Source organism: Haemaphysalis longicornis, unplaced genomic scaffold, assembly GCF_048455015.1.
Source record: "Haemaphysalis longicornis isolate Haplotype H1 unplaced genomic scaffold, Haemaphysalis longicornis Haplotype H1 scaffold_9, whole genome shotgun sequence".
NCBI classification, from domain to species: Eukaryota; Metazoa; Arthropoda; class Arachnida; order Ixodida; family Ixodidae; genus Haemaphysalis; species Haemaphysalis longicornis.
This window is the reverse complement of record NW_027526460.1, coordinates 21,375,454-21,403,427: the sequence shown is the minus strand read 5'-3', so window position 1 is coordinate 21,403,427 and position 27,974 is coordinate 21,375,454. Positions and strand designations below refer to the sequence as shown.

Below are 27,974 nucleotides of genomic sequence, written 5' to 3'. Positions count from 1 at the left end.
TCTCTCTCTCTCTCTCTCTCTCTCTCTCTCTCTCTCTCTCTCTCTCTCTCTCTCTCTGTGTGAGCACACTTTTGTTTTATTTTTTTACTTATTCGTTCGTGGAAAAGGCAACATTTACATTCAGGTCAGGAACAATTACACCTACAATTCTAAAAAGAAGCTTTTATATCATTATTGGTTGTTTCCGCTTCCCGCAAGGACTGCTAGATCATGGGTCGTGAGTCCCTGCTTCTTTAAAAACGATATTCTTTCTTGGGCTACTTGAACGCGCGAATTTTGGTCTGTCTGTATGTATGTCCGTCTGCTGTCTTGAAATGATAAATTTATTATCAAACAATCCTGGTATCAACGATACAACGTAACAACCAAGAAACGATTAAACAAGTGCGGCGCCTGCTGCGTACAAAGCTAACAGAGCCCGAAAGCTGGCAGTTACAGACACAGAAACACACACATGGGCGTCCGGAAGGGGTGGGGAAGGGGGGGGAGGGGGGGGGGCAAGGGGGGGCAACTTCCCCCTCCCCTGGAGATTCGGATATTTTTATGCACTACAAAAAAGCTGCACAGCTTGGTTGGCCCATAATTAAAATAACTTTGCCCTGAAGGACGGTAGAGAGGAGAGAACGACACCGACGTTCTCTCCTTTGTCCCGTCCTTTAGTGCAAGGTTTTTTTAATTATGTAGGTGAACCAACTAGCCCAACAAGCCACGCCACTCAAATGATTAATTAGCACACTCCGGTCCTGTGTATCTGTATGGAACGCCCTTCAGGACTGCGGTCAACATTGCACTTTAGACACTGACTAACATTGCCGGTCATGTGACGGCAGTGAAACAGACTGCCTGTGCTGGCTATTGAAGATAGCGAAGACTTCTGAAAGGTTTGACTTTTTTTTAGTTTTTTTTTTCTTAACTCTAGATTTATGCAGTCTCACCGCAAGAACTTCGGTTTTCGGACAAATTTGCAGCTATATCTAGCAAAATCTCTTCACCGCTACACTTAGTAGGGATAGTGTAACATCCTCCTGTGCCGTCCCATCACCTTGTACACCCTTTCTTTCGAAGTTGCAAAATGTCGGCCCCAGCCAAGCCCCGAAACAAAACCTATAAATCAGCCCCTCAAAACGCTTGTACGCCTGTACGTACTGCATTGAAAGACAGGAAGGCCAGTAGTATCTTTATTGTGTGCCCCATTTCAACAGACTTCATCACACAGGTCATCTCGCAATTTGCCCGGAAAAACCTGAGGAGTCTACAGCTGCTATTCAAGGAAGATTGACAGGGTGCAGTTGTATGTATGTGAACGTATTGTGCTGTGTGCTGGTGATCAGTTGGCGTGAGTCGAGAACCCTCACGCAGCGAGACTGACCCCTTTTCTTTACAAAGCGGCAGTACCTTTTCACATTTTCTGTATTAACCTTATTTCTTTGTTCAGTAATAAAATTTAATGTATATTCTCCAAATCCGGTTCTAATTCGTGTTTGTAATTTTTGTAACCACAAATAGCGCCTTTCTGGTGCTACTATCCAACGGTACAACCCCTCCCCCTCCTCCCTCCCACCGCTAATGGATGCCCCCCCCCCCCCCCCCCTTGCAAAAAGTTCTGCGGACGCCCTTGATTACACACAAACAGTTTCAGGTTGATTGCAGACAGAAGATTAACATACAAACACTTTAGAGTTGCTTACAACCCAAAAGGTAACATATGCGAGGGAAGCAAGGGTACAAAAACATTCGCTTCGAAAATGCAGCAATATACGGTACAAGGGTGGGGTTAGTATCACAGGTCTATAAAGCTGGCATGAATAATAACCCTTTTGTTCTACACCTCTGTAAACCGGGTAGTCTAATGTCGTAGAAACTCTTCCTCATCCGACAGGGCCAACTCTCCTTCGAGAAAGGTCACGGGGTGTTGTTTGAAAAAAGGAAAGCAAGGGCTACTGCATACGTAGCCTTGCGATTCTGTGCAACGGCCCTGCAGCGATTACGCCACAGTACATAATCGCCAATTACGACGAAAAGTTTGCCTAAAGAGAACCAGCTGGGCACTACTCCCTCAGTTGATACCGTGCAAGCCCCAAACTTGGAGTGGCACGGTGTATGATGCGCCAAAAGCAACGTGCTACAGTGCAGCTTGAGTGCTGTGGATTCCGGTTGACAACAGTTGGGACAGGAAGAGTTCTCTGTTACTCCCTGCAGCGAAATAATCTTTCTTTTGTGGGAAGAATTCGCCAAGCTTTTTGCCACTGGGTGTTTTTTGGCGTTCGCAGGCAGCCTACCTGAAGTCAGACGTAACCAGGAAAAATCTGGTGGGTCCTGAAAAGAGAATCTATTATAACCCACACATCAGCGCGCATGCAGCGACTAGTGGTAACAGCGCTGCCCTAAAAACAGAATTATCCTATCAGTTTTGGATCCACTCGCCTGCCCGACCTCGCAGTAACTATTTTTTCACACAGCCGCCCGGCTAAAGTGATACAGAACCTGCACTATAGGTTTAGATACCCACCGCCAAATCTGTGGCAATATTCATACTTGTCAACATTGTTGAACAAGAACAGAACATTACGCAAATATGAGGTATAAAATCAATATAGAAGTGATATTTGCAGCGTTTCTTTATTTAAAAATTTCATTAATGCAATACTACATCCACTGCACAAATAAAATACACTCGCGCCATTATAGCTCCTGGCGGAATTTTAAGAAATTAAACGGCAACAGTAACGAAAGGTTCGTTCCACGTTCCGCTTGGAACGCACGTGGAGCATGGCAACGTGGAAGTGCAACGCGGTAAATTTAAATTGACTTGAGCAAACCTCCAGCGTGTTGATCTTGGGAGTAGCGATACGGGAGAGAAACAACACAACATGAGAGGTGAGCGGGGAAGAGAAGGGAGCCATTTACTTTGCAGGGGCTCCAGACGACTATCGTCTTCGACATTTGGAACGAAAGGAGCAGATACGCGGCCATTTTTTTTTACTTCGTCTTTTCGCGACATCCCTACTCAAGTTTGTCCCTATTTTGTCCCAGGAACTACCAGGTAATTTGCACGCGACATCTCCCAAGGCTGGACATAGCAGGAAGACACCAACATTAACTTATCACAGTTCCTTCCTTGCTTTCCCTTCATGGCATTTATCGGGATCCTCCTATGCTACAACCCGCTTCCTTTCCTTCCTTCTCGGCCTTCTCCACGAAGTTGACGGCAACTGCAGCCCCTCCTCCCCTCATTGTCTCTCTCCTCTTTCATCCACTCATCTCGCTCTGCTCACTCGTAATTTCCGACTATCCTGGCACGCCACCATGTGGGCCCACAATTCTTGGTGCAAATATAATTGGAATTGCAATGACTATTGCAGCTTGCCAGTTCTATTCTCATGCTGAGCTTTTAGCAACCTTGCTGTTCTGCCGCAAGCAAAAAAAAAAATGAGAATACTGTGTACGACGATTTATCTGTTTCTTCTGTAAGTCTTTATTCAGACATCCATCCAGTCGTCGTCATCGTAACCAAAAGATCGAGAGAAGGAACCCTCCCACGAAAATGGCTGAAAACTGGAGGCTGCAGAAGTCCCATACGACATCCGCCACCTGAAATAAGAGCAAAAAAAAAAAACGCATTTGCTCAAACAATAGTAGTCACTTTTTTTGTCAATCGGCGATTACTTAGGTAGAAAGCTGGGCCAGTTGGTTCATAGTCTTCGAAGTGAGAGCCAGTGTTTAGACGCTGCACAAGAGGAGAATACAAACACGGACGACGGACGGAGTGTCGTCCGTGTCTGCATTCTCCACTTGTGTAGCGTCTAAACACTGGTTCCCACTCCAAAGACGATTACTTGTTTAGGTACTGAAGGCAGCGCCTTGCCAACGTTGTTCAATGTAATCGGAAATAAATTCATCCCATCTACCCATCCGTTCAGTCAAGAGAGCAAAAACGGTGATGGCAGGGCAGTAACGCCGCCTTAAAATATTCAGTATAAGGGTCACCGTCATCTGCTACCATGACAAAACGACAAAAATGCATGCGTGCGGGAGGAATGGCTGATTTCCTCCCCTTTGTTCGCATCTCCTCGCAGAGTTCGAAAACAGTGCAAAGGCCATACGCGCACTCACGCAGTCCCCATACGAACTTCAAAGAATTCTGACTACGGTCTAATGCAGCAGCTCAGAATGTATAAACTTCTGCAATCTTTCTGCTGAACATTATGGGCACAGTTTCCTGTTCAGTGGCGTTAGCGAAGAAAGTGTAATTGGGTGTTTTGTCAGAGATATTTGGGTTGTTTTGTAGACTGCAGTAACAAAAATGCAAAGCTAACCTTCTGTTTTCGTTTTCTTTTCTTTTTTGTCATTTAGTGAAAAAGGCAAGTTTTCTGAGACAAGAACATAACTCAGTGCCATGTTTGCGCAGATAAAATATATAGTACCCCATTTTGTACAAGTTAACAGGCGTGCATATTTGTCCGCGCATACTAATGTGCAGCGGGAAAATATACAATAATCCATCGAAGCAGTTTATACCTAAGCGAATACAAAAGTGCATAATCTGCGTTTGCACCATCCCTTCATCTGTCACAGTGCTAATTAGACAACGCCAGGAGGCCACAATCACATCCATTTCCCCAGAACCTTGAAGGTTGAAGGAGTGTGGGATCCGGAGGGTGGAGGCAGATGTCAAAAATTAGGAGGAAGAAAAAATAGAGCTCAGAATTACACCGTAGTAGGGAAGCCAAAAATGCAAATACGTGCAGGATGAAAAAAAAAAAACTGACAAAATAGAATACAGAACGTCCTAAAGCTTTGGTGAGCAGATTGGTACCGCCGCTCACTCGACGCAGGCTACCGGAACCGGGTAAGCGTTTTTTTTTTTCCTTCGAGAAAACGATATTGACAATAAAAATTTGGAATCCAAATTATCTAAATCTGAAGCGATGCCTCTTCGCCGCGCAATCAAAATTTGCTCTGTTCATTCCGGGCTTGTGGACGGCCGCAGGTTCACCAGGTTAAGACGACGCTGCATGTGGATTATCGAGACGCCGGTTATTTCAAACCTCCTCCTGTTTCTATTAAAAACCGCTCGCACATGATGGACGCACACCGTTCTCGATTTACAGTGACTAGCTTGCACCCGACGCAGCGTTCTCCGATTAAGGGTTTAACGAAAGCTTGCACGGAAAGCGGTGACTACTTTTGTCGCTGAAAGAGAGAGAGAGAGAGAGAGAGAGAGAGAGAGAGAGAGAGAGAGAGAGAGAGAGAGAGAGAGAGAGAGAGAGAGAGAGAGAGAGAGAGAGAGAGAGAGAGAGAGAGAGAGAGAGAGAGAGAGAGAGCCTGTATTGCAGCAGGAAGACGCTAGGTCAAGTTGGGAAGCGGGAGTACAAGGTGGGGTGCTCGTAGCTTGGGACACCTTCAAAACGGGCAGTTCAAACCGAAGCTCGTTGGCTCCTCGCTGAAAAAGTAAAAAAAACGCTGCTTCATAACGAGTTCCGACATATTGTTCGAGTCACAGCCGTCGTTAGTTGAGGGAGGTATGTATCCGCGTTACATGCCTGCGACAGAAGCGCAGCGAACCCACTTTCTGCCGCAACAACGTTATGTTAGTAAACAGAAGGATTCACTCCACAGGCACAGCGAAGTCACTGCGCCAGCAGGCTCAGACGCAGTTCCCCACCGCTGTGCTATCTCGCTGCGATGCGCTTCTGTCGCAGCCATGTAACCTCAGCTTGCCAAGAAGAGCGGGAGAAAATTCATTCGTCAGGCCTCATCACCAAAACGGTGGTGAGCACAACCCGTGCAGCCCAGCAGCCTTGTCCAAAAGACGTCTTTGAAGAAGTGTTACAGCTCACGCGGAACGCCTTATCGGATTGCATGATTGCCTGTAAATTATTTAATGCGAAGCAAGCGTTGCCTACATATCCCTGTCTCAACGGTCTAGCTGTCTGGCGTTCTGGCCTTCGATCAGCGACTCGCATGTAAAGGGTGCACCACCGCACCGAGATGTTTACTGCGGTGAAGCGAACGTTAGCATTTAACGCTACCCACACTCGCGCTTGCGTTTCTTTTTTTCCACTTCCTACTCGATTTTCTTTGTCTCTCTACCGGCCCATGAAACACACTCGCGTATCTGCTACCTGGAATTTTTAAAGCTTTCTCAAACAAACACAGAAAAGACAAAAGAAAAGTTGGAAGGGTGAGGGGGCGGGGAAGGAAGTTTTACTAACCAAAGTTGACAAATACAAATTCCGCATAACTATAGCCACTGCATTGCCAGCAAATGAGTTACTAAGCCAGTTTAGGTTGAAACCACCGATGTAAACACGAGAGGAAAAGATGTCGTCTTAACAGTTAAAAGTACCGCAGATGTATGCGCATTGTAACCGGGTGATGAACCCGACTTTTGCGACATAGGCGAATGTTCCCGCATCGCGAGAAACAGCGTGACGGACCGAGACGATGCGAGACAGAATAAATAGCGCTTGCAAGCGCTATTTATTATACAAGCAAGTACAAGCGCTTGCACTGTACTTATTCGTACCTCCTAGATTCGTTCCCCCGTCATCTGAGCTGCTTTCCGCGACGCTAGTTCACCACCTCGCACAATTAGTTACATTTCAACTGCTCCATGTAGACAGATAACCCTAGAAACGCGCATCAGCTGCTGTCTTACCCGAATGGCATGTGAGATAGTGTTGTTCCGACGAAGCCACCCAGTAAGCTGGACATGCCTGGGTACCGCCTGACACGCAGTCTGCCGGTTCTGTCCACCGTGTAAGAGACGAAGTTGCGTCTTCCCGACGAATCACTGTATCCGTTGAAGCCTAGAACCCTTCCATCAGGACCCATGCTCTGCGAGCTGAAAGAGCTGACCGCAAACGAACTGCCCATGGGGGCTCCCTGGCTCCAGGAGGCAGCCGCCAGGACAACAGCCGCTAGCCACAGCCCCTGCACTGATCCAGGTAAACACAAAATAAGCGCAAAGCTTATCGGGCGCAGCATAAGTAATCGATGCATAAATGCAGCAGACTCGCATGTGAGAGCAGCATGACACTCCGTGACACCTGACACTCCGTGCCCTTAGCATACACCCAATCGACATTGTAGATTATAGGCAGGAGGAAGAGAAAGGCAGGGATGCCAACCAGGCGTAGAGACCGCTTCGCAACACTGCGCGGGGTGAAAAGGGAAAAGACGAAATATGAGCGGTAACTAACGAGAACTCATATTCTTTTTGTTAGGCGCGGCAGTCATTCACGTAAGCCGGCATCTAAAAGGAAGTGTAGAAAAGTTTTGGACACCTTCCGTGACGGAGGTATGGTCGACCCACAGTAAACAGTCGATGCTGGAACCCCCCCCCCCCCCCCCCCCGTGTAAGCCCCCCTACCCCTAAATCCACCGTTAATTTCAATTTTCTGAGACCCACCGCGCGCAGGCAACGCTGGCGTGCCACGACCTGTGTTCAATCCTATAAAATTTAATCCTGGTCAGCAGCCATGTAGCCCGATTTCTACACGCCATTTTTCATTTTTCTTTTGGCAGCGTCGGTTTCGGTTGGCGGCAGCATCTTCTCGATTTTGTAGAAGAGGCGTGCACTACTATCGCCGAAAATCTTCACGTGCTGTGTGCTGTGACATAAGCAACGCACTTGATGGCTTGGAGGAAGGTGACGTGCATGATGAACTGGCATATGTTGGAGCCATCTGCTCCATGAACAGGGTTTATAACACAAACATAGCAAAAAGTATGTTTGGGTTATAACACCAGTTCATATATTTTTAAATGGCAGCAAACCTGCCATAGCGTTGCTGGAGCGGGTGTTGTTCCCCGGGTTATTCTTTTTTTTTTTTTTTTTTGGTGGTGGGGGGGGGGGGGGGGGGACATGAAAAAAGAATTGAAAGAGATGGCTCGGTGGAAGGTGACTTGCATGATGGACTGGCAGATGTTGGAGCCGTAGCGCCAGAAGAGCGGGGCGGACTTTAATTGGAATGTTGCGAACCTTTTATGGGGACCGACTCAGAGGAGTCTTTTGGTGGTTTTGAAAGCAATAAATAATATTCTTGCCAAAATACTAGGTCCAAGTGCATTCCGTTTTTTTTTTTTTTTTTCCTGGTGGGGTTGCTTTGTGTTTGTCATCTTGAATTTTGGCGCCGTTCCAGGATAGCGTCCCCTCCCCACTTTGCCGACCTAGACTTGCCTACAGGGGGCGCTTGCTCGGAATTGGACGTGGGAGTGTGGTTGGAGACAGTCGATTATTGACTACTGCCTTATTTCAGAGGGTCTTTATGAATGGTTGGATGGAATGAGCATAAGGGGGCAACAGTCTGGGCAGTGACCACAAGCGTATAAACCTGAGTTTTGGGAAACTGGGGGGCGAAAAAACGGGTCGACCGGGGCAGCGCACAAAGTTAAACAGCAAGCAAATTGCGGTTATAGCCAAAAGCATAGAGGCTGACATAGAAAGAAATCCTGGAGAAGAGTGGGAATATGACAGGCTCATCAAAACTATGCAGGAAAAAATAGTCAAGGCAGAGAGGGCCAATCGATGGAGAGGAAAGAAAACACCCAAAAGCTGGTGTATACCCACTGATCTCCACTAGAATTGGTGTAACAAAGAAATCAAGGAGGCGATAGAGAGGCGTAAACAGGCGTCTAGGGAGCACAGGTAGGCCAAGATGATGGGGAGACATCAGGAGGAGGTGGACCTAAAATGGGAGCAATATAAGCAAATGAAACAGGAAGTGCAGCTATTAGTGCAGGCGAAAATAAAGGGGAACAGCGAGTTATGGGTAGCGCAAATACGTAGGAGGGGTAGAGACACACCGAAGAGGTTTTGGAACCATGTGCAGGCATTAGGGAAACGCACGAGTCCCACAGAAGGCGGTACTATAGAAAATGAGCAGGGGCACATGCTCAAGGGAAAGGAAGCATTGGCATACCTGCACAAAATCATCACGGAGAAGTTCGGTAAGGTGGATGAAGAGGCCCCGCAGCGACACAGAGATGTCGCGACGGGTAGGCCGGAATGTCTGGAGATAGATGGGCACAAGCTGAAATGGAAAAGAGCAGAGGAAAAGGTGCCCAAAAATTCCGCGGTAGGCACGGATGACATACCGATGGAGTTGATTAACCAGTTCGGACCAAAGAGCAAGGGAAAGCTACTACAAGCCATCAGAACAAGGATAGGAAAAAATGCAGTACCGGCCGCGTGGCAAATGAGCAGGATGAACTTAGTGTACAAGGGCAAATGAGTCAGGAAAAACCCGAGCTCGTATAGGCCAGTAACCGTCACGTCAGTGCTGTACAGGTTAGCAATGCAGGCAGTGAAGTTCGAACTAGAGCAGTTGGTAGAAGAAAATAGGATATTAGGGGAACTTCAAAATGGGTTTCGAAAGGACAGAAGACTAGACTACAACTTATTTGTGGTAAGCCAGTGCATAGAGGTGGCGAAGATGCAAAACCGACCTTTGTGGTTGGCCTTTCCGGACATTAAAGCGGCGTATAACAATGTAGACAGGGAGCGGCTATGGAGTATCCTAGAGGACGAGGGAGTGGGGGCAGAATTCATTAGCTTACTCAGGGAGCTACACCGGGAGAACCAAGTGCAAATAGTGTGGGAGGGGATAACATACAATACGCCTGTATACACCTATAGGACATCCTTGTTTTAAACCCTTGTATACAAGGGTTTAAAACAAGGATGTCCTCTCTCTCCGCTGCTGTTCATGATCTACATGGCGGGGTAAGAAAGGAAGCTAGGAGTCAGTACGCTGGGGTTCGACTTATCATGCATGAAAAACGGGCAGGTGGTGGAACAACGCGTGTTCCGGGACTAACATGTATGCAGACGACATATTGTGGATGGCGGACAACCGGATAAGTATGCAGGGCTTGATGGAAACCCTCTCTTTCTGGCCCGCGGGACCCGCTCACGTGACCGGTTTTAGGCTCCGCCCCTCGGTGGGGATCGCCCGCGGATGCTCCGGGAAAGAAAATGCCTCCGCAGGGAATGGAACCTGTTTTTCGCACATAGGCCGGCACTGAGTCTGGCAGCGCGTGGTCATTGCGGTCACGTGGTTTTATGTCGAAGCGGGTGGAAGGGGGATTTTTCGACGTGGTGTGGTCAACACGTGGTGGAGTGACAGGTGCGGGCACCACTTGGAATATCGCTATTACTGCAGATGCTGTTGTCGGGAAAACTGGGAGAAGAGCGCCTTGGCGTTTGGGGCCGCTATGGGCAAACGGAAACAACGCAAAAAAAAAAAAACGGTCCCGCAGGGTGCCTCGCAGAGAATCCCCTCGCTTCCTCCGCGCTGTCGTCTGCTAGTCACTCCGCGTAGCTCTGCACGTGTGGATGCGCCGCCAAGCCGGACAATCCGGTCACGTGCTGTTGACGTCACATATTCGTCCGCCTTCGCGCGCCTCCTCCTCCGTCGTGTGAATCCCGAAATCGGGGATCATGGCCTTCAACGACAGCGCGGAGCACAAAACAGTATCAGTGCAGCAAGTAGAAATACCATTGGTGAAAGAGTATAAATATTTAGGAGTATGGCTGAACGACAGCGAAGATTACACGCCCGCGCAGGAGGCTCACCTTAAGACGAAAGGAAGACGGAACGCGGCAAAAATGAAGCATACAGCAATCTGGGGATACAGCAAATACGAGGTGGTAAGGGGAGCCTGGAAAGGTGTCATGGTACCAGGATTAACTTTCGCAAATTCGGTTCTGTGCATGAAACCAGAGACCCAAGCTGGTTTGGAGGTTAATCAGAGGGCGGTAGGCAGATTGGCCCTAGGGGCACACAGCAAAACTACAAATGAAGCGGTACAGGGGGATATGTTCTGGTCGTCTTTTGAGGCGAGGGAGGCGCAGAGAAAGGTAAGGTTTGAGGAGCGATGGATGAAAAATGGGCCGCGAGGGTGTTTAAGTACCTGTATATGAGGAGCGTGGACACGCGGTGGAGACGGAGCTGACCAGGCAACTGACCAAGCGGTACGGAAAGTCGGTAGGGGAAAGTGGGGTTAACACAACAGTTAAAAAGCAGGTAAAGGCAGCAGAGACGACAAAGTGGGCACAGAGAATAGAAGCGGAAAAAAAACCTGGAGTCTTATAGGGCAGAGAAACAGGAAATTAAGAAGGAGGAATTCTATGGCAATACGAGAGGCAGTGCATTGCTCTTCGAGGTACGGGCGGGGTGCCTGAGAACCCGGGCATGCACGGGTAGCTACAGGCAGCAGAATAAAACATGTGCATGCTGCGGCAGTGATCGGGAAACTATAGACCATATTGTCAGGGGCTGCACAGAGATACGACCACCGCGAGGTGAGGGGGAAACGACGCTGGCGGAGGCTTTGGGATTTGGGCGAGGGGGAATCTCAACTTCAGGGCCATAGAGGTGACGAAGAGGCGACTGGAGTGGTGGTGGAGGAAAAGCAGGGAAGGGATGGGTACGCAGGCGTAGTAATCATACGGATGAAAATTTAGAACCAACGTTACTAGAATAACGTTGTTTAGAACAGCGAGGGGAGAAAAAGGGGGGTGGGAGCGATTAGTTCAAAACAGGGAATAGGGGGAGATGGGAGGGAGGAAGCAAATCTATTAGGTTAGCTGGGCAAGTAAGCGTAATAAAACAGGCAAGTCGGTTGCTGACAACCGACGGCCCGATTCAAAGGGAGAGCCACTAAGCATTATCATAATCATCATCATCATCATCAACAACAACAACAACAACAAGAACAGTAGAGTTAATGACGAAAAGGTTGCAATAATTTTGAAAATCCAGATTGTAAAAAAAAAATCACCACATTATATTTAACACAAAACTTTAAAGAAATGTACGTTTACCACGTACCAGTAACGCGACAACTGTAATAGGCTTCCACCCGCGGCCACAACAACGTCAACAGCCACCAAGGACAGGGTCTATCCAGCAAAATTCCCAATTTTCCCAATCATCCTATACCCAATTATTGATCTGGACAGAAGGGGGAAATAGGAATAGCAGGGAGGGAGGCATAAACATTTCTTGAATTTCCAAGGCTTCCAATGGAACATCTAATTGTCCACTTTGAGCAGGCGCGTAGCCAGGAATTTTTTTCGTGGGGGCCCGCGGTCGACCAAAAGATGGGACGGGGGAAAATATCGGTAGCATTTCGGCTTGCATTTCGGTAGCTTGAAATAACTGACTTTAACATGCGATTTGTGAATGCTGAACGCTAACAGTAAAGTCCACCTTAAGGAGCTTAGATGATGATGATGATGTTGACCTAAATTCCCGTTCGCCTGTCTATGGGTAGGCCACGGGTGATTCGTTCGTCTGTAGAACAGGCGGTTATGCGGGCACGCGCTCTTGAGCGTGACCATGAGGGTGCTCGTGAATGGCGCGTGGCCCCCAAGTTCGTCAGGCGGAAGTGGAGGCCAACACTGGCTGTTTACTATCAAGATTCGCGTGTTTTAGATTTTCCTTTAGGAAAGGGACTAATAAGTTTTCCTATCAGCTATGAAGCACAGTCGAGCAGATTTGAAGGCTATCGCGCCCAACGTTTATAGATAAACGTTGATCGCGCCAGCATCGAGCGGCCAATTAGCATGGCAAAATTGCGAAATGTTGATTTTCATGGTTCTGAAACGAAACCGTGTACGCCACCTACGGTTTCGTTTGGGAACCATGAAAATCAAGATTTCGCACTCTTCTCTCGCTTGTTGGCGGTTACATGCTGCAACAATGGCCCGCACGACTGACTTGCCCCCCTTTGGGTTTCAAGCTTCACATTCGTTGTTATTAAGCACAGACTTGGTTGCCTTTTATCTACGTCGACGATAACAAAACTGGCATGGAAGATTTGCTAAAGCTGGCGTTCTGTCTGCTTCATTTGAAAGAGTAGCTTTCCCGCGATAACCTTCGTATATTATGGCGGTGAAGCTAGCAAACGTACGTCTTCGTCCTTAAGTGATCGCCTTTTTGTTATTTTCTGTGCTATTAACGCGAAATTTAAACTTACGCTTAGCGGAACACCTTATTATTGCACTGATGTTGAATGTTGAGCTTGTTGCACGTTTCTTAAATTTCATTCTACTTGTAGTCATTAAATCGAACGACATGGCTTCAGTAAAATTCCGGTTAAGCAAATACAGAATGCTGATTCTAATCAAGAGGGAAGTCAGGGAAACAATGGAATAGTGCCAAAAAGAAAGAAAAAAGGTCCGCAATAAAGAGAATTGTGCAGTTTGTTGATGTGGAGGAAATACAAGATGGGCAGAGCAATGTTTTTCATACAGCAGTAATTATGGAACTGCAATAGTCAATGAAATGCGATGTTGGTAGAAAAATAAACATATCAAGGATTGATAGTTGACTGCACAAAATACCTGCAGTTACATGCTCTGTCATGTGATTGTACTTTGTACCAGTGTAAAGACAAGGAATGAAACGCTAGAGTCGAGACCACATGTATGCCTATATAAGGCTTTTCCTGCTGTTCCGCCATTTCCCGGCCGTGCTGTTCCGCCAGCGAAACAGCGGGACTGCCTCGATCAGCTCGCGGCAGGTTCCCGGCGCTGCTCGGTGTAACCGGCGCGAAATGCAGCCGGGCTGTATATGTTGACATGTACAGCATATGGAGCGGGCACAGGGATCAGACGTTGACGTAGCCCTTGTTTACAGCTTTATATGAGCAAGGACGTCCTTAAAACATGCAGGCGACTTCAGGAGGTTCTTCAGGCTACTTAAACCGCACTCCAGCCTGGTGCGAAGTATTTCGGGGGGAGGGCACGGGCCTGGTGTGCCCCCCCACCCTTCCGTCTACGCCCCTGACTTTCAGGTACCAAGCGGGTTGTAGACCCTGGCTCACACCCTCCTGCCAGACCGCTCCCAAACGAAAAGTGCCCAGCGCGAGAGGAATCGGGGGTCATGGTATAGGGGATTATCTGATAAAAAACCACGCAGGAGTGCACTTTCGAGAATACAGCGATGGTAGGACAATGCAGCGCAATACCAGATTAAACAGTGTAAGTCCGCGTTAGAGGTCGCTGAACAGTGCGGACAACGTGGGGTGGTGACTTCCCGGGGTGAATCCATTTCTATATGATGTGAGGGGCGAAAGCAGCATTGGCAAGATTCTTGCTAATGAAAATTTTCGTCTGGGAGTGGTTGAGAAGGGACGCTGTTGAGGTAAGATATCCAAGCGGGGTGTTTGATGTTAGGCGGATCGGCGCGCGTGGTGAGCGAGGTTTAGTTGCAGGCGAAAAGAGGTGGGCGAGACAGCAGCAGGTGTTGGCCAACCAGCGGAGGGATTATGAGGGAGCGCACAGTCTGTGCATGGTTGCCTTGTCTCTGAATCATGTATCCCGGCATCCATGCCAGGCGAGCTTTAGTGCTTCAGTGCGGCTCTGGGCGAGTATGTTGACCATAGCTTGAATATGTAGACAGTAGTATATATGGTCAGAGAAGGCCTTGTTGAACCCCTAAATATCAGCTTTGGAGTCGGTGAGAATACAGATGCGCGAAGGTAGTGAAAAAAAGACGTTGTAGGCAAAATGGTCTAGTGAATGGAGTACGCCACGCAACTTGGCTTGAGTGGGAAACGGAGAGAGTATATGTTTTGCAACGGAACCGTCGAATGGAGGTCGCGCTGGACAATGCCACGCGAGGCCACTCGGTGTTGGTTCAGGCTGGCATTGGTAAATCAGTCAATTTAATCTTGGAGCTTCGTCTCTAGGATGCGACGAAGGGCGTTTTGGCGTGAACGTATCCTTGCCATGGGAATGCCGGGTCGCCCATGTTCCGGGTTCCGCCATGTTGCAACACCTCTACCCGCGCGCTCTCTGGTTCCGCTCACGCACGATCGTGCCACGCTAGGCTAGTGCGCGCCCTCGGTGCGCAGTGGTGGGTCAAACTAGACATTTTTGTTAGCGGATAATTTTCGAAGTATACGAGCCATACGAACTTAATACACCAACGGTTTTCTCCGTTATGGCATAAATGAGACCGACTTCAGTCTGATGTCAGCCATTCCATGGATAGAATGCCACGTAAGGATATACCGCTGACGTGGCTACGTCGACAACGGTTACGTTTACGTTGACGTATGTAAACTTGTTTCAGCTTCTAGAGTCACAGTAGCCACGATTTATGTGGCGACGACGGAAATTTGAGACCACTGGAGCGGTTAACTCGCATTTCGGCTGACGATAGGAATGACGGCGGCCATCTTGAAAGAGGCCGGCATCCAGATGCCCGTTGACACCATATGGTTGAAGCGTGAAGGTCCTTGGAACTCAGACGACATTCTGGACTTATGGAGCATGTATGGCGATAAACTTGCACGAAACGTGGTGGTGAACGCGGTAACAAGCTAAATACTGTTAGTAATATTGCACAACAGGTACCCGCAGCCACGCGCAGCACGCTTACTTCGGACGTCACCCCCACACCGTTTTCTGATTGTGCTAAAACGCCTTTTCAAAACGTGACTTCCGGCTACACGTGTCTTTTTCGGAAATTTACCTATCGCTGTCGACTTAAGTGTACTGATAGACGTCGGTGAATTGTTTAACCTGACATGCACAGAGGTTTTTCTTCCCATTGGAGGCAGCCCGAACAAAAGGCCTCCTGGACTTATGAGGCTAACCACGCCCTTCTACCCCTTCCCTTTGGCTCAATAAACGTTTTACCACCGCCACCACCATATCCCGGTCTCACCAAATCGCCGGGACCACATATGTGCATGCCAACGTGAACTCTAAATTCTCGCGCTCTCCCGATGTGCCTCAGGCCCGCAGCTGTGAGGCGCGTTTCTCCAATTACCGGCCTGCCCCTTCACATGCGCCCATCTCTGTTCATTTTTCTCACCTCTCTCTCAGTCCACAAGAGACAACATCATGCGTATCCCTTAAGGCAAAGTTCAATGTGCCAAAGTTACAAACGTAACCCGTCGTAGTAAAGGCTACCAGCAGTTATATTCTTTGAATAGGTCAGGAATTTGGGCTCACTAACCAAGCAGATGATTGTACCTTTTTTTTACATTTTAGTTTTTGTTTTGAACAGCTTTACACTTGCTCAGAAGGTCAGAGCTCAAGGAAAAGAAGTGACACTTACTTTTACAGCTGGAACGATATTTCGACAAGGCCACCGAGTGCCTCAAACTGGAGCCAGTTGCAGCAGTGAGCTGTTTTTTGGCCGCGTTCGTCAATATAAGGAGCGCATCATTGCCAAGTTCTGAAACAATACAGCGAGTACAGCTGCGCGCCGAGCGTGGGAGGAGGCGCAGTGACAGCTAGCTGCACGCAGCCATGGTCGAGCATGGACCTGTCGGTATTGTTTTCATCCCCAACATGAAGCTTGTAAGTCCACAGCCGTCACGCGATGCCAAATTTGTTATTGTTCTTCCGGGACGTACGACCAAGCGTTTGAAGCAGGATATGCAGGCGCAAATAGCAGAAGTATTGTTCTGTGTACTTCGAAGCTGATGGCCCAAGCGCTCTGTCGGTCTTGGAAACAGCGCGAAATTCATACTAACTTGTGCGCGTAATCAACTGCCGGTAAAAAAAATATTTTTCTAGTTCTGGAACTCGTGCTGGGCCCAGGAACGTAACCAGAAACGGGGGGAGGTGGTTCGAACCCCTTCCGAATTTTTTTCCAGGCAGCGTGTAAGCGAGGCTCAGTGATCCTTTCGGCCAAACTCCACCCTTCCGATAACCCGTACCTCCTCCGCGCCCCCTCCTCCCGAAAAAAAATTCTGGCTACGGCCCTGGCTGGGCCTATTTATATAGTGTACAAAAATGTATACAGTAGACTCCGGTTAAGACGAACAACACTTTTGCTCTCTCGTAACGAGCACAATGCAAAAGTCTACTTTTTTTCCCGTGCCCGTCTCTGTGTTCACCGCAAGCGCAACTTACCTTCAACATCCCCCTCGCGGGGGGCACGGTCAAATGCAGAGCATTTTCGGGGGGCGCACGACGTTAAGTAGGTTGGGTTACGTTAATGTTGTTGCAGTTGTTGCTGTTGGTTGTTATTGTTGTTGTTGTTATAATTATTGTAATTAATGAGGAGTCGTAATTAAGTGGTCGCGTGACATCATTTATTATCTGGTTCGAAAGAAATTGACAGCGAGAGCGAACGCCGAGAACCGCCCCATCACGGCACGACCGCGCCACGACCACGTCACGACTACGTCACGGTCACGCCACAACTGTTGTTGCTCCCGCGCCAAACTACGACGCATGCGCGCCCCACCTGTTGCTGAACGCGATCCGAGCAGGCAGAGAACACGCGAGGAGCAGCTGAGAGCAGGCGAGGAGGAGTGGGGGAGAGGGCGCACCTGGAACGGCTGTTGCGGACGAGGCCGCGCGCTCCCGTTTGACTTCGGCGCCGCGGAGCGCAGCCGCGGCGGAGAGGAAGCAGACGACGCAGGCGACGCGCCTCCGTTGCCATAGCAACGCGGCGCATGCGCAGAGAGCAGTGGGGGCGAGATCAAGTGCGAAACGCGAGGAGCAGCGGAGAGCAGGCGAGGAGGAGTGGGGGAGAGGGCGCACCTGGAACGGCTGTTGCGGATACCGAGGCACGCCAACGCCGGGTGACATCGTGAGTTAAAGAAATGCTCTGCATTTAAAAAAAACTCTGCTTTTAAGACAAATTTCTTATAACACGAACAAATTTTCACGGTTCCTTCGAGTTCCTCTTAACGGGAGTCTACTGTATTGACCGCCCTCTGAGTTAGATGAGGACGCATAAGTGCTTAGTTTGTTTGCGTGTGACCGGTGCACAAGCAACACATACTCAGACGGTGTGCCACAGCATGTGATGAACATATGCGCTCGCCATTGCCGCAGTGAACACAATCGAACAGGCGCGCCGAACTCTCTTAGCCTGCGCGTCTCCAGCGCGACTGCGCGGGGCGCCATTTTTACGGGACCTCGAGTACAGCCAAGAGGTAACACAGTAAGATGGGAAATGTTGACTGAAGTAGACTGAATTCCACAGCGCTTTCCCGCTGATTCCTTCCCGGCATATGCTCTCTCTTCTCTATGTGGTCCATGGTTCCATGCTGTCCATTACCTTGTAGCTTCAGAAGTTAATGCTATTGAAATTACTGAACTACCGCTCCTATCGCGACGGAATGGATCCTTTTCCAGTGCCCGTCCTCCTAGAGGCCGCCACGGCGAATTAGAAATGGCAGTAAGGCACGCCCCCCAAAAAAGTTGGGCTTTTGGAGAACTGCAGTCCTGCAGTCCCTCCTTCCACCCGTTCTTTTCACACGAATGTCATGGTAGCAGGTGCACGTTCCTGTGACTAATCTGCAGTGGTCGAAGCACCCATTTTACTTTACTTTTTCTTTATTTGCGTTGCACCCTCACTGGCAGCCCAGTGCTCGCAGCGTGGTCAGCCTAAACGACTTTGTTCCCTTCCTTAGAAAGCCTTTTTTTGTGTGTGAGCGTACGAACTCACTACGAGATTTCGAAAGAGAAAAAATAATGTTCGTCTCCCGACCGCATAGCCGCTCCCCAAGCAGAAAGCTGAGGGGCGCCCTTTTGTTTATTTTGCCGGAGGCGCCTGCCAAGAATGGCGGACCGGCAGCTCCCGCATGCGAAGATCGCTACTGGAAAAAAAGGTCCATTTATATCTGTAAACAAACAGCAGGTACGGGAACGTCACATAACCGCCCGCCATAGCGACGTCGCGATTGGTAGAGAGACGATCAGGCAGCATGCGCAACCCTCGATACTGATTGGCTAATGGTCGCGCGACCTCTCCCTCTTTCTCCTCCCCCCAGCCTCGGGGACAGAGAAAAGTGGAGATGATGATTGGTTGTGGCGTATTTTGTTCTGCGCAGACACCAGCGCAGACAAACTTTAGATTGTCTGCGCTGATCTAGATTTCGCTGCGCTGATCTGCGCTGATCTGCGCTGCGTCTGATTTAGATCTTTAGATTGGCTAAAGAAAAAAAATGCTGCAGTTAAATAGGTTAGGGCGTCCTGGCCTCATTGATGGCTGGTCACACTATGGTCAGCGCAGTTGCAAATGCAAACCCAATGTGGACCTTGTGACTTCGCATGAAATATATTTTCTTGCATGATAACTCGCAGAGCTGAGGAAGCGTTATCGAGTTTCTCCTTTTTCGTTAAGTGGGCACATCAAGAAAAGCATTACGAAATGTTACTTTTTTGTGTTACTAATTTGCGTTTCCAAATTTATGCCGAATTGATGCAAAGAAATTTCCTATTCACTTCAAAACCAACGAGCCACTTGTGCCGCAAGCCACCTCTTAAAAGTGGCAGTTTTCTGTCATGTTATTTCTCTACCACTTCTTTTAACAGCGAAGCTGTTCAGAAAATCGTTATAGTTCGGTGCCCACAGTTAAAAATACCAAGAAAATGCCGAGCGCACGTGAGCGCATTCTGAGCGGCGATCGCTCGGCAGTTTTAAAAAATAAAACAAGAAAATGCCGGGCGCTCGTGTGTGCGTGCCTTGTGGCGACCCCCAGGCACGTCTATCGAGCCAAGCATACCAACTTAGGGAGATTGGCCAAGATTGAGGTGATCGTACGGCAGTTTAAAAAACCACGAAAATCCTGAGCACTCGTGTGTGCGTACCTCGCGGCGTTTGTCAAGCCAAGCATACCCACTTAAAGAGATTGGCCAAGGTTTATTTATTTATTTATTTATTTATTTATTTATTAATACTGCGATCTTTGTTCAAGATCTTAGCAGGGTGGGAGAAACATAATTTACATGAGTAACTCACGGCAAAACACACACACAAACATAGACCAAAATACAGGGTGTCCCAGCTATCATGCACCATGTTTTAAAAAAAGAGTAATGGCGTAACTCGAAGAGAACCTAGTGGATAATGTTTGCAGTACTGTGAAGAAGCGGTGACTAATTGTTTCGTTAATTAGACTTAACTAATTATTTGTAATTAATTATCTAACTCGATAATTACTGTCCTAATCACTGAAGTGTCAATGAGGCATTTGTAGGTATCGACGAGGGGCATCTAACTGCGGTATTTTCAGCGATGAAATAATTGCGCACTCATTTATTCTGACTGATAAAGAAAACCCGCGAAATATGAAAAATACCACGTGACGGCGCATCCGCGCGCATTGTAAAGCAGCGTCCCCAAATAAGCTGATTGAAAGCAACTGCTTCCGGTGTTACCCGCCCGAAGAGGCAGCGCATCACCTTGATAAGGCGCGTGTGCAGATAAGGCACAAACTCGGTGGCGATTTCTTCTTTCTTTCTTGTGTTTATTTCATTCTGGCTAACTCAGAGGCAGCCTGTTTGAGGGCGTTGCTTTACGATGCGCGCGGACGCGCCGTCACGTGGTATTTTTCATATTTCGCGGGTTTTCTTCAACAGTCAGAATAAATGTGTACGCAATTAGTTCGTCGCTGAAAATACCGCAGTTAGATGCCCCTCGTGGGTACCTACAAGTGCCTCATTGACACTTCAGTGATTAGGACAGTACTTCGCGAGTTAGATAATTAATTACAATTAATTAATTAAGTCTCATTAACGAAAAAATGCTCTCCGCTTCTCCACAGTACTGCAAACATTATCCAATAGGTTTTCTTCGAGTTACGCCATTAGTCTTTTTTAAAATCTTGGTGCATGATAGCTGGGACACCCTGTATACAGAAAACAGAAGAAGATGCATCATGTGAGCAGGTGCGACTCGAACGCAGATTGTGTTTTTTCGGTTACCGCATTGTTAGAGATGTTGTTCCAATCGACAATGGTTCTTGTGAAGTATGAGTATTTGAAACAGTTGTTGCGTGGATTGAGTGGTGTGACTGTTAGCGTATGTCGGCGTCTTGTATCGTAACCAGTTGAAAAGTGAAAGATGTTGGAGGTGTCAATAGCATACTGTCCAGTAACTATTTGATAGAAAAATTTAAGGCGTAGGATTCGATTCCTCTCAGATACTGTGGGCAGGTTGCTCTTATGGAGAAGTGCAGTTATCGACGTGCGCCCGTAAGATAAAAATAAATAAAAAATATAAAATAAAAAATAAAAATAAAAAACTCCAGCGTTCACCGTAATCGTGGCAATGCTTGCTTGGAAGGAGAAAGACACGTCATAGGGACCGGGCGGCCGTTGTATGGCACCACCATCGTTTCAGCGAACAGCGCCGCCCGTGGCGAACCGCTCGTCAGTGGAATGCCGGTGGCGGTCAGCACAGCGTAGTTGTGCATGGCTTTCAGTCGTTTTTCTGCGGTGCGGCTTGCAAAGCGTACGTAACCCCACGGGCATTTTTCAAATCGGTAAATCTTGAGCGTGGATGTGACGTTTACGAGGGATACCATGTGTGTTATTTACGCCCATACTCGGTATTTACAAATAGCAGACGACGCTCAATGCGCCAAGCTGGAAGTCAAGCTGGAAGTGAAAGTTCGTTGCTTCATGCAATTTTTTTCATGCCTGCATGCAGTTTCGCGAATCGAGGAGTATATTGCCGCTAAATGCTCCCACAAAGCCGGGGTGTGTGCAACCGATCTAGGAATGCTGCGGCGCTGGCCTTTGGCAGTTGATGACGAAACGGCGTCTACGTCGTGCACAAGCGAAAGACAAAGTTTGGAGGTGTCTTCGAAGATTTACCTCAAAACAGAAATTGTGATGGGCGACGCTTCCGTAACTTCATTACCGACGGCTGAAACGTGTTTAATTTCACAGAAATGCTCTTACTACAGTCATCGGGAATCGTTGATAGAATAAATATTAATACCGCATGATAGTAGAACGTTATTGCTTGTCGTGGCACTGCTTCACAAGAATTGCAATGGTTGCTGGCTAGTTGGTAAATGGTTTTTCAGAAACTAATTCCTGCGTGGCTGAAGGACGCAAGACAGGAGGGTGCCCGAAACCTGTACTCAGCTTCACAACTGAATGCTGCGGTCGGTTTACAAGCTGCCACCTACGATTGAAAAATCATGCACACCTCCGTCTAACGACGATGATCGTTTATCGCAAAGATCTATCGTATGGGTTTCCTTGGTTGCCTTCTGGATTAGAACTTTGACTAATTAAGCGTCGAATTTGACAAGCACGCAGTTTGGTATTTTAATCGCAGCGTCTTTGACTTTGACCATTTCCCATTCGATTTCGCACGAAGAAAGCTTTGTGTTCAACCATCATAATCATTAAATGGAGGGCGAGATGATTTTTCTGTTTAATTTTGAACTTCAATGCCCCCTCTCCAAATCTAAACTTTTTCAGCGTGTCGGAAATATGTCTGTGGTGGAGGACTCGGGCTCATGCACCCATATTTGAGGCAACTAATCGCGCGTTTTTGGTGTCTTCACCAGGCATTACACGATTTTTTAGGTACTCTGTAAAGAATACTTTAGCATTAAAAAACACCGGCTGACGTTAACACTGCCACATTTTTTAAACTATCGGAGCCAGCATTTATTCTACGCAGGTGGTAAAACGGGAAGGGGAGGAGGGATGGTTTGTAGCTTGGGCTTTTGAGTTGGTGAATAACTTTGGCTCTTGATAAAATGACCACCACAAACGTGGGATTTCCACTTCGGCTTTCAGGCTCCCATGCTGTCACAGTGTCGCTCGCCAAAACCGAAGGTACAAAGTTTACGGTTACAGAAAGTGGAAACTACCGCAACATTTCTACGTACACGGTAATCCATCTCGTATGCAGGTGCATTTCTATTTAAAGCACACGTATCGAGGTATCCCAGCGCTAAGGCCGGCGTGGAAACCGTAGACATTGAAACCAGCGAAGATAATTTAAAGTGGTAGAAGGGAATTTTAATATTGCTAATGGTTTTATTCCTACTCAGATCGCGCGGAGCCAGGCGCAGAGCGCTGCAAAAAGCGCTCGAGTCAATGTAGCCCTTCCCCAACTTTACAAGCATCCAATAAGTTTGCGTAGCCGTTAGTGCGTTTAAGAAAAAAATAATACTAATAATAGTAGTTTTATTCGAGCTCAGAACGGGTGGAGCCAAGCGCAGGTCGCTGCAAAAAGCGCTCATGCCATTGCAGCCGATACCCAACTTTAGACGCGTCTGACAAGTTTACGTAGTCATTACTGCATCTAAGAACCCAACACACCTGTCTAGACTTCGTTTCATCTCACATGTCTGCTCACAACGCCACCAAAACATACAAAGCACCGAAGTAAACACGACAAAAATAACGGGAGGCTGCGTAGTCCAATGCACCGGCTCATTCCACTGACGAGCGGAGCGCCGAGTGGTGGCGCCACCCGTCCAGCTGCCCGGTCCCTATAGCACACGCCCCTCCAAGGTGATGTCCAATGGTTATCACTTCCCAAAAAATGAAGGAAGGTCACACTTGGATGAAGTAACAAAGATGGAGTACATAAACCGTCGTGATGGTCGTAAAGGTTGCGTACTGCTTCGCTGCCTTCAAATCCTACGCGTTATTGTGAGCTTCCTTCATTTTTTTGTTCACTAAATGAAACTGTCATAGTTACGCTTGCGCTCCGGCGCGCAGATTTTTAATTAAAAATCGTTGTAGCGTAAGAATAAAAAATGGTAATGACATGCTACTCAAGTGCTAACCATTAATTAAATTGTTTGCAAATCTAAGCTATTTTTTTCGCATTCACTGGCTGCAGGGTGCAACCCAATATTGTGCTAAAAATCAAGCTTTATTCAACACTCAGCAACTGCATTGAGGTACTGATCACCGCCACGTATTTTGAAATAGCCACCGTCGACGAGTGCGTGCGAATACTTCGAATACCTCACCCGCGCCATAGAGTAATCACTCTAATGCGGAACACAACCAAGGATTATGCAAATATATACCTACAGAAATAAATAAATTAGTGCTCGAACTAAAAGACAGGGTTAACCCTGTCTTTTAGTTCGACAGGGTTAACCTTTTAATTTTTGTTAATCCTTTATAGCGGAGCTGTTATAAGCGAACACCCCCCTTTTTTGCGTGCGTTGACAGAGAAAAGCCGCTCCCCTTCTCCCCACTTTGGCCACCTGTTCGCCTCCAACGCTTCATATTTTAATACAAAGTGCGGTATATTGCTCCTGGAAACTGAGTTCCCAGCAGTGCTTTTGCGTTTAGCGGTGCGGCCAGCTTTAAAAAAAAATCGGTGTTAGCTTAATTTTTGCAAGCTGGCTTTCCCGCAACGCATGCTGCACAGTGAAGCCTACTTGTAAAGAAAAAATAGGTGGATTGTTGTGGTTTGTGGGAAAATAAAAGGAAAGGAAGTGCAGTGGGAATATTTTTGAGCTCGGAAGGAAGCTCACCTGCATACAACCCAGTGCGGGGGAAGGGGAGTATACGGGGAGTGAAAGGATGAAGTAGAGAGAGAGACAGAGAAAGATATAAACAGAGGATAAAGAATAAGATAGAGCTGTCAGTCCGGACTGCACACCGGTCTACAGCCGCTGCGCGAGGCCGGTCGTCTCGAGGTAATGGAGCAGATGGGCGAAGGCTTCCCGTTGTGTTGCTGCAACACCCTTTAACAATGGACCATATTCACACGATCAATCAGGTGATAGAGAAGTGCGCTGAGTATATTGAACCCCTATATATAGCCTTCATAGATTATGAGAAAGCATTTGACTCGGTCGAAACCCTAGCAGTCATTCAGGCATTACGGAACCAGGGGGTAGATGAGCATTATGTAAGAATACTAGAGGATATCTACAGTGGGTCCACAGCTACCATCATCCTCCATAAGGATAGCAGTAAAATACCTATAAGGAAGGACGTCAGACAAGGAGACACAATCTCTCCAATGTTATTTACAGCATATTTACAAGAAGTATTCACAACGTTGGATTGGGAACAGGTAGAAGCAAGGGTTAATGGAGAATACCTCTCAGATTTGCTTATGACGTTGCCTTGCTAAGTAACTCGGGGGACGAATTGCAAAGCATGGTTTCCACACTGGACAGGTCTAGAGTAGAACCGTGGGCCTGAAAATTAATATGCAGAAAACCAAAGTAATGATCAATAACCTCGGGACAGCACAGCGGTTTGAGATAGGTGGCGAGGCAGTGGAAGTGGTAAGCGAATATATCTACTTAGGCCAAGTTGTGACCCCAGATTCCAACCATGAGGCAGAGCTGATTTGAAGGATAAGAATGGGGTGGAGTGCATTCGGCAGGCGTTCTCAGATAATAAATGGCAGCCTGCCGTTGTCCTTGAAGAAGAAAGTGTATGACAGCTGCATCTTACCGGCACTCACCTACGGGGCAGAAACTTGGAGGCTCACTAAAAAGGTTCAACTTAAATTAAGGACGATTCAGCGCGCAATGGAACGGAAGATGATAGGTGTAACATTAAGGGACAAGAGAGCGGAGTGGGTCAGGGAACAAACGCGTGTTAAGGACATAGTAGTAGAAATTAAGAGGAAGAAATGGACGTGGGCAGGGCATGTAATGCGAAGGCAAGATAACCATTGGTCATTAAGGGTAACAGAGTGGATCCCTGGAGAAGGAAAGCGTGGCAGGGGCTGGCAGAAAGTTAGATGGGCAGATGAGAACAAGAAGTTTGCAGGGATAAATTGGTCGCAGTTAGCCCAGGACTGGGGCAATTGGGAGAGGATTAATGGGAGAGGACTTTGCCCTGCAGTGGGCGTAGATAGGCTGGTGATGATATATGACCACCCTTCGGGAACAGGAGGTCCTCCGTGTCATCCATGGGAAGGCCTTGACGCTGGAGCGCTCAGTAGAGCTCTGCTCTTGGCCCCGCGTGGTGGGGCAGAAGCAGAGTAGGTGCTCCAGCGTCTCTGGTTCCAAAATGGCCGTGCTGCTTCAACACCAGGCCTGTTTCTACACAAGGTTCTGCTTCTACACCACCAGTTCCAGCTGACAGACACCGGAAGTCAAGTCCGTTTGACGTCGTCGGCATTGACTTTGCTGGACCACTGCTGGTTAAAGACAACGGAGTGACAAAGACCTATATATATTCTTCTGGTAACTTGTGCCGTGACGAGAGCCATACACTTGGAGCAAGTTTCCAGCTATGAGGCAGACTCGTCTATCTTGGCATTCAAGCGATATATAGCGCGAAGAGGAGTGCCCAATACCATCTACTCCGACAATGGCAATACTTTTAGACACACCAACCGAAAGCTTCGATCACTCTTCCGTGTTTGCACTTCTCCTGAAATTCATAACTTCTGCACTAAACAGGTGATAACTTGGAATTTCAATGCAGATGCTGCACCCTGGTGGGGAGGCTTTTGGGAGAGACTTGTTGACAGCGTCAAGCAAGCACTCTGAACTGTTGTCGGCAGAACTTCAGTGAGTGCAGAACGGTTGAACACCATCCGGTGCAAAATTGAAGTGGTAGTTATATCCCCCCCATTACTTTTTGTGAGCAATTCCAACGGTGAGCCTTAAGTTTTGACCCCAGCTCACTTTCTCATCGGTAGACAACTGACTGCTCTACCCACTGTGTCATACGATCTCCTAGAACAACTTGCTACCGACATTACGAAAAAATGGTATTATCGGTTGGCGCTGATGAATGCATTTTGGCTGCGATGGAAGAGGGAGTACATGCTTCAGCTTTCATCGTTCCATCATGTCCGTACAAAGAATTCTGCAGCTCAAGATTGGAGACGTCGTCCTTATTGAAGGAAGAGGCCCAAGAGGATTGTGGAAAACGGGAGTCATAGAATAGACATTTCCTGGACGTGACAACACAGTTCGTGCCTGCAAAGTTCAACTTTCGGTGGGTCAGTTCTCGACGCGTCCAGTACAAAAGTTGTATCCCCTCGAAACTGTCAAGAGCCCGGGGGAGGATGTTGTGGAAGTAGAGAAGGTAGAAGTGGGGCGTGCACACTATCATCATTAGTAAATAAAGGAGAGGAAGCGCGTTTCTAGTTACGCTTTACCGTGACGTCCTGGTTTCTTGTGGTTCACAACAAAGGCTGCAGCAAGAGATCGATGACGATCAGGCAGCGGAGGCCAAGAGTCAACGCGATGCCCGCCGGGAGCCCAAATACCGCGAGGCAGAAAGCGCAAACCGTCAGCGTGGCTACAATCCCACTGAATGCTCCTCCTGCGTGGTCCGAGACAAAGTTTCATCATCATCATCATCCACCTTCACGGAGTGGAATGGCACTGCATTTTTTTGGAAGGGGTATCGACAACAGACTTGCAGGACAAGACTAGTAGCAGAATTGCAAATTGGGCTAGCAGGCCACCTGGTTATTTTGAAGTCCCACCAGCTGTGCAAAGGTATGATCCTTTTCACAATGGCTGGCTGTGCCACAGCTGTGGCGCACCCACCAAGTTGGCAGATGAATGAAATTGTAGAACCCCCTTCCCCCTGAAACCATGATAAGACTGAACAGCAGCAGAGACCGTGCAAGCATCACATATCATGCAGGGTTCCGTACCAGCTGGGTGCCAGGGTCAGTGGTGTTGCCGTGGGTGCTACTGCTTCCCCTTACCCTGCCACACCGCGACATCGCTGACCATGAATGTGATGTGAACCCACATCGCGAATGGTACTGGCATCACCTCCATGGCATCCTTGTCCTCCAACGGCCCTGCCTCCTGAGAAATATTAGCCGACACAACTCGGGCCTCCTGAGAACAATGCTCAAAGTGATCATACTGGGTGGTTGCTTGTCACCCACATGTTCAGCAGGCCACCTCAAGGGCAATAAATGTGTGAAGACACACATCTCGTGGCCTGTACCAGCCACCGTCCTCAAGCGGTGACCCGGTGACCTGAATCTTCTGACCCAGCCATTGGTACACCTACAAAAACTGGGACCCACCCATCATCACCTCAGAGGATGGTTAGCCCAGCTGGAGTGCGTCTTCTCTTTGCATTGCATCAATATCGAGCTATATAATTACTCTGTCCTCTCGGAGACACTGTTTCTGGAACACCAGCGCATCCTTGCATTGCGACATCCAGCGCAGCACCATATCACAAGGCCAATAAAGATGGCTATGAATGATGCCCCTCAAAAAAGCAGTGCACTATTAACAATAAGCACAGACACAGTGTG

The 27,974-nt window shown here is 48.0% G+C and overlaps 1 protein-coding gene across 1 annotated transcript; it reads right to left on the bottom strand.

The window, feature by feature from the left end:
- Positions 1-3,451: 3,451 nt before the first annotated feature.
- Positions 3,452-16,240, bottom strand: LOC144152031 (uncharacterized). The gene is made up of 3 exons (XM_077683223.1): positions 16,086-16,240; positions 6,662-6,941; positions 3,452-3,591 (listed from the first exon to the last, which is right to left on the bottom strand). Coding segments are annotated over exons 1-3 (393 nt in total). The 5' UTR covers positions 16,087-16,240; the 3' UTR covers positions 3,452-3,479.
- Between the last annotated feature and the right edge of the window lie 11,734 nt (positions 16,241-27,974).

Bases quoted from the DNA above. Each gene is read 5' to 3' on its own strand.
- LOC144152031 (XM_077683223.1), bottom strand. The intron at 3,592-6,661 runs GTAAGACAGCAG...CTCTTATTTCAG, and splicing joins CTATCTCACATGCCATTCGG to GTGGCGGATGTCGTATGGGA.